The sequence below is a fragment of the Rhodnius prolixus genome, unplaced genomic scaffold (genome assembly GCF_049639745.1).
Source record: "Rhodnius prolixus isolate KJV_2025 unplaced genomic scaffold, Rpr scaffold_2, whole genome shotgun sequence".
NCBI classification, from domain to species: Eukaryota; Metazoa; Arthropoda; class Insecta; order Hemiptera; family Reduviidae; genus Rhodnius; species Rhodnius prolixus.
In genome coordinates this window covers 31,452,988-31,459,575 of record NW_027411592.1, presented here as the reverse complement: position 1 = coordinate 31,459,575, position 6,588 = coordinate 31,452,988, and the positions used below count along the sequence as shown (strand labels likewise).

At 34.8% G+C, this 6,588-nt stretch overlaps 1 protein-coding gene across 1 annotated transcript; it reads left to right on the top strand.

Annotated features, from left to right (window-relative positions):
• Window positions 1–5,560: 5,560 nt before the first annotated feature.
• On the top strand, window positions 5,561–6,124 carry LOC141450199 (uncharacterized). The gene has a single exon (XM_074120353.1). The coding sequence runs from the start codon at window positions 5,561–5,563 to the stop codon at window positions 6,122–6,124; it is 564 nt and encodes a 187-aa protein (XP_073976454.1).
• The last annotated feature ends 464 nt before the right edge of the window (window positions 6,125–6,588 follow it).

Genomic DNA, 6,588 nt, shown 5'->3' with positions numbered 1-6,588 from the left:
TATTCTGCTGCAACAAAGACAGATCAATTTGTAAAAACCATTGTCTTGGATTCTGTAGCTTAAGTGAAAGAACAAACAGAAAAGAATAAAATAAAAAATAATAATAATTAATTATTTTATCTCTAACTCTACATTCATTAAATTTTAATACCAAAAAAAATTTAATCAAAAGGAATTTTGTTTGCTTTAAACGAAAACCTTCCTTCAAGCAGTTACATCCACTTTTCTTAAACTTTATTTTTCCCCGAACTATTGCCTTGAGTTTTTTTTAAGGCACAACGATTTTTTGTCATTACCGCCATTCAGTTCTAAAACTTTACAGACTTTTTTTTTTTTACTGTTTATAAAACACTGCGTTTTCTTTGTTTTACTGGTTACCTCCTAACAACCAATTAAAAACCACACTTCTCAAACAATGCACTTTCTTTCTCGAACAGGTGTCTTCAATTATCGCAACTTTTACAAAGTTTCTCAAGCACTACGTTTCTTCTGGCTTTTCTTTTCTCAAACACTGCTTTTTTTACGCCTCAACTGGTGATCTCCTATAAACAGTTTTAATCAAATTACTCTGTACAGATCTGGTGCGCTACCTTGGGCTCTGCATAGACAAACGACTCACGTGGAACCCACACACTAGACTTAAAAAACAAGCAATGACAAAACTTGTGAAACTTCTTTACAGACTTCTTGAACGACGCTCCAAATTACCCATTGAACTCAAACGCTTAATATACAGTACTATCCTCTAACCTATATGGACTTACGGACTAGAGCTGTGGGGTTCAGCCAAACCTACAAACATTCGGACTGTACAAACATTTCAGTCAAAACTCCTCCGACAGATAGCTGACGCTCCTTTCTAGGTGACTAACCTCACTCTTCACGACTTCAAAATTCTCTTCATAGACCAACTCGCCAAGACTAAATATCAAAAATTCCATACTGCTCTCTCTACTTGCTCAAATCCTCTTGTACAATCTCTCGTTTCCTCTGACATCCCTAATTCTTCCCAACGACTGAATCGCCAGTGGCCCCGCGACTTCCTTGAGGTCTGAAGAACTTCTCTCCTATAGAGAGTGCTACCGCTGTGTAGCTTCTCTCCTCCTGCTCTCCTCCCGCACCAGTTCATCACTCTCTCCATATTTACTGATTGTATACAATGTGTACAGATTGTAAATTACAAAATAAATTAAAAAAAAAAATCATATTTCTCAAATACTGTATGTTCTTTCCTCCTTCATTACTCACTTTCTATACTGGATTACTCAATACAAACAGTTACAACCACTTAGAGTATAAGAAAATTGGTTATTACTGCGAGTAAAGAAAATAGAAAACGCATTGTTTAAGAAAGCTGGTTATAATTACTTGTTTTTAGGTATCTAATCACCTGTGTATTGAAAACGCAGTGTTTACGGTAAGTGGTTGCCATAATAAGGCAATGTGTCCTTAAAATATGCGAAGAATATGAATTTTTTTAAAATGTTAAAACTATACAAAATGTAGAAATATGTTTATATAACATTTCCTAATGTTTCCGTGATCATTTTTTCAATTTTTTCTTTCTTCAAACATTTTTATATTATATTCTTTCTTTTTCTCTGAAACACCTGGTATGCTAAAACTTAGTATTCTCAGAGTAGATACATTATCGCAGATCTCGATCTTACACCAATAAAGAAAACAAGTAAAAAAGATCGTTGTGGGTATAATTTTATAAAATATTTGTTGATACTAGAGAGTTATTTCTAGAGGTTATTGCATATTCTTAACATCCAATAACAAGAGTGAAAGCAAGTCAAACGTAAAAGTATTCGAAGTTGAGCCAGTTGCACGTAGCAAAAATAAGGGTAAGAAAGTTGCAATAAAGGTAAGATCACTCGTCAGATAGGAGGATGGAGCGCGAGAAAGGGTGGCTGTAAGCCGGTACTGTCGACCTGGTGCACTGTATTGACTAGAGCAGTCATGTATCCCAGGTACAGCCGGCTCTGCAGACCCAGGTGCTGCAGGTCCCGCAACCTGCCTGCGACCGCCAACACTCCCCTCCCGCCTGCTGACTTCCTCTCATGGAATGGCCTGTGAATTAATTATGAATCCAAGTGTACAGAATTTAGGAGAAGCTGAACGTCCACTCCTCTTCGCCAAATATAAAATGTACATGATTAAGGCAAAGTCGCTTAGATAGCCAACCTACCAGCTAACATGGCGTTTTACGCATTTATAGAAACTGACGCATGTAATGAATTCCTCAGAGAGACTTCTTTAAATTACATTTTTACTCAGTGCCACTACTTGTCTGTAAACTAATCAAATACATTTATGTTCAAGAAATAAGGTTGGTCAGAGAACACGCTTTTGCAATGGTGAAATTATTGCTTTTTAGGGAACCATGTTTAAGAGCAATTACAACAACGTGACATGACGAAGTGAAAACTACATAAAGATCCCTTTAAACTCTTTAAACAAAACAAAAAAAAAAAACTGAGAAAAATCTTTTGGGAACACTGTTATAACTATTCGTAACACTATAACACTTATAACTACAACTCTTATAACTAACTAACTCTTATAACTAACATCGTTTTAACTCACAAATTTTCCTCAAATCCCGAATATTAGAGTCATGTTTAATTCTGACTAACACAATACACTTTTTAATAGAAACTTAATCAAAACTCTTTAGAAAACTGCTCTAAAACGAATTGTTCTAGAAAAATGGTTATAGTAAAAGTAGTAAATCTATATGCCCATGTTAAATGTTTGTGTTCTGCCGAGAAAGTGAACTGTTCAATTAAGACGTACTTCCGAAGACGAATTTTCGGTAAACTCGACTTTAGCAACAAATTTGACCACCCCATTACAGTTCACAAGTGTAGGACCGCAAACCGACCCTAATTCCTGGTGTACTCGTGATCGGATCTTTATGGGGACAAATGTTTTAAATAAAAAGTTATAATTCTAGTACATGCAATTAGCCCAGTTTAAGGAAAATCACAGGAGCCTTTTTTTAAAAAATTACAAAAAATATAAACGGTTTAGTTAAGTGGTTCTTCCTGATGACCGATTTTGACTAAAAACTTACTAGGCAGCCTATGGTCAACATAAAACGAAGGTGTCAACTTATGCGAAATATTAAATTTCTACTTTCTGCGCTTTCTCGTTATTAGAAGATTAAGTAAAAAATTCGGAGAGAAAAACAAGCGAAGATGAACTCCGTACATATACTATACAATTATACAAATATTTTACTACGTACTAGGTATATATAATATAAAAAAGTCTTTACTTTATACTCGTATATTTGAAAATAAAGATTACTCTGTCTAAACAGATCAGGGGAAGTTATGGCAAGCAAGAGAGCCTTATTTATTCAAGTCGAACGCTGTCATCAAGCCTTTTTTTTCTAAATGCATTCCCAACAAGAATCTGTACTATTTAGGACATTACAGTCTAACACGGCTTCATTAGGAACATCATCGAAGCCAAACTGACACTACATAGTCTAGGCTCTAGCAACGTCCAATGCGTACAAAAGTGCCATCTTTCTCGGTTAGTCGTACACCAAAATAAGCAATTGTTGAAGTCACAGACTGTGTAGAGTCTTAGCTCTGATGAATTATTTTTAACGATATCTAGGATCTGTAGTAGATGGATGGTGCCTGAAGAAATAGGCAATAATCTACTCACTTTTATACTTTAGGTCACTAGATGTACTTTCGAACGGTCAAGAATGAACTTAAAAGACATGAAAGAAATTAAGACTGGATACCAACAAGCCACAATTTGAGTATCAACATATTTTTAACTTCTGTTGCAGCATCGTAGAAAAAGTAATTGCATTTCAAAAGAGAACAAAACCAATTTATGATACGTAAGCCTAATCTTTAGAGAGAATTAATGAAGGCACCAAGAAATGAATTCTTTAGGGTCCATGGATACTTCCAGGTTTGGCTTTGGATTTTATTTGATGTGTTAGAAGTCGGAACTTATCGTAAGCAAGCTAATCTCTAAATGATGTTTGGTGGAACAAAATTTACTAAGGAACTCAATAAACTTTTTGAAATAAAATATAATTAATCCTTTGCTCCGTTTTAACTGCAACTTCCACTTTTTTTTTCAGATTGCAAAAAAGTTTTAGATCCACAGAACTAAGCGAAAGATCTGGAAAATTAGACAGCCACATACCGGACGGAGAAGTTTTGTTATTTCAACAATCCTGCGACATGAATTATTGATTAAGATAGGCACCTTTCATAATAGATTTACTCATTTTTCATTTCAAAGATTTGCGATAAATGGCAGAGAGAATGACTACTATATAAGTGTTTGAAGTAGTAAAACTCTTTGTATGATCAATTAAAGTGCTCCGTGTCCCTCAACAAAGAAGAGAGGATTGGAGACAATGAAGAAGCGTAGAGCTAGGGAATGCTGAAAGTAATTGCTGTCTACTGCATTCTACAAAATTAATAAGCGTAAATACCACCCGTACACTTTATCAGCTCTATTGAAACGAACTCAATGAATTTAAAACATGACAATTTAATTCCTAGATACGGTGCTGAAATTTCAGGCTCGTTTCCTTTAACTAACTCTTTCTAAAAGTAAAGAAATAGAAATTAGGTACTTGCTAATTTTTTTTTTTATGCAATTTTACTAGAAAATTTTGGAACACAGAAAAGGTAAGTGTACAATTTAATAATTATTATTCTAAATTTCAGTTGCTGAGACTAAAGTTCAGTTTTCGAACCATAACTTTTCATATTCCCTAAGGAATGTGGGTGATTTTCCCAAAAGGGGGAAGTTGGTTAACTTCAGCTTCATAAACTAGGCAATCCATCAAGAGGAACCCGAGAGCATTAGCACGCAGTATTCCTCTGTGATATCAACCCATTGAATCAACAGTTTCTACTTTTTTTATGTTTTATTTTTATTCTCTCTTTTACTCTTTGTTTATCTTTGTTTAATTGAGATACCAAAATTTGTAAAAAAAAACAAACATTTAAATTCTCTCAATTAGCTTCTTTATTTACACATAACACAGGTACTTTACGGACAGTAAATGAAAACTCAATTACTTTTTTGTATGCAATGTAAAAGTAAGTATAAATATCCAATATAAATATAATGTTAAAAATCTATTTAATAACCTAACACAAATTAAACTTTTAGAAGTCTGTAATTTGGTGTGAACAGTTGTGTCAATTTTTAATTTTACAAATTTTATCATTATTTTTGTTTAACAATTTTTTTTTTTATATATTAAATACTAAGTTGTATTCAACAAATCGTATCTGATCGATTCGTGTTAAAAATGCTAAGCACCAACATTAGAATTTACAACCACATCTGCCAATTTAACTCTACGGTTCTTACACACAAACACTGGTCCAAGAAAAAAGCACCTCCTTACACAGAGAGCTTCATAAGAATTTCGGCCTATAGAAAGATCGTTTACATAGCTCATAACCATAAATTGCCCATGTTTACACTGAATTACAAACATTTGTTGAATAAAATAAGCGTTAATACCACATTCGAACTGAACAAAATACCTGAAGGAATGAGGAAGTCGGCGCTGACAGATTACATTTCTAATCATTATCCAAACGCATACTGTTTATACACAGACGGATCGAAAATTGGTAACAAAGTCGGGAGTGCTGTGTATGATCCGTACCGCAACCGTTTTATGACCACTAAGTTATGTGAAGAGGCGTCTATTTATACAGCAGAATTAGTCGCTATACTGATGTCACTGAAGTATATGGGCTCCTTGTCAGAGAAAAAGTTTCTAATTCTAAGTGATAGCTTGAGTGCACTGCATAGATTAACTAACTCGCACGGACTTTGTAAGATGAATCATATTATTGCGGAAATAGTAGAGCGTATAGCACTTCTTAAAGAGGAGAGCGTTTACGTTCACTTTCTTTGGGTAAGAGGACATAGCGGTGTTAAAGGGAATGAAGTAGTGGATACACTCGCTAAAGATGCCACTGAAAATGGAGGATTTGAAGATTACAAAGTTCCAATGTCGGATTTAAGAGGGAGAATAACCAAAACCGCATTACAAATGTGGCAGACTACACTAATAGTACGAAGGGTCAATTTTACAAGCGTATGGTGAACCAACTGCCTAAAAGACCTTGGTTTAAAGGTCTTGGCATGAACAAAAGATTGGTTACTACAATTAGCAGATTGAGAGCGAACCATGCAGTCTGCGGGTCGTACCTACATCGAATCGGTGAACGAGCTACTCCGTTGTGCGAAAAGTGTAAGGAGGAGGAAGATTTTAAACATGTCGTCATGGTGTGCCCACTTTATAAGAAAGAAAGAGATGAGCTGTTCATCTCGCTGTACAAAAATTTGAGTGCGCCATTTAGATACGAGGACATCATCTTTTCTAATAATGTCTATGCCCTGAAACCTGTTGAAGATTTGATTAACAAATATACTTGTGGATAGGAAGTTATATAGTTAAGATCAAATATCCTAGGAAGGAATAAGCTTTGAAGTTGGCTGTGTGGTGAAAAGCCAATGCCAGAAGAAAAAAGTTGTATTCAAATACTATTCGGATAGCGGAACTTGTAC

What these genes read in the sequence shown, in the direction of transcription:
- LOC141450199 (XM_074120353.1), top strand. Translation starts at nt 5,561, where the DNA reads ATGAGGAAGTCGGCGCTGACAGATTACATTTCTAATCATTATCCAAAC.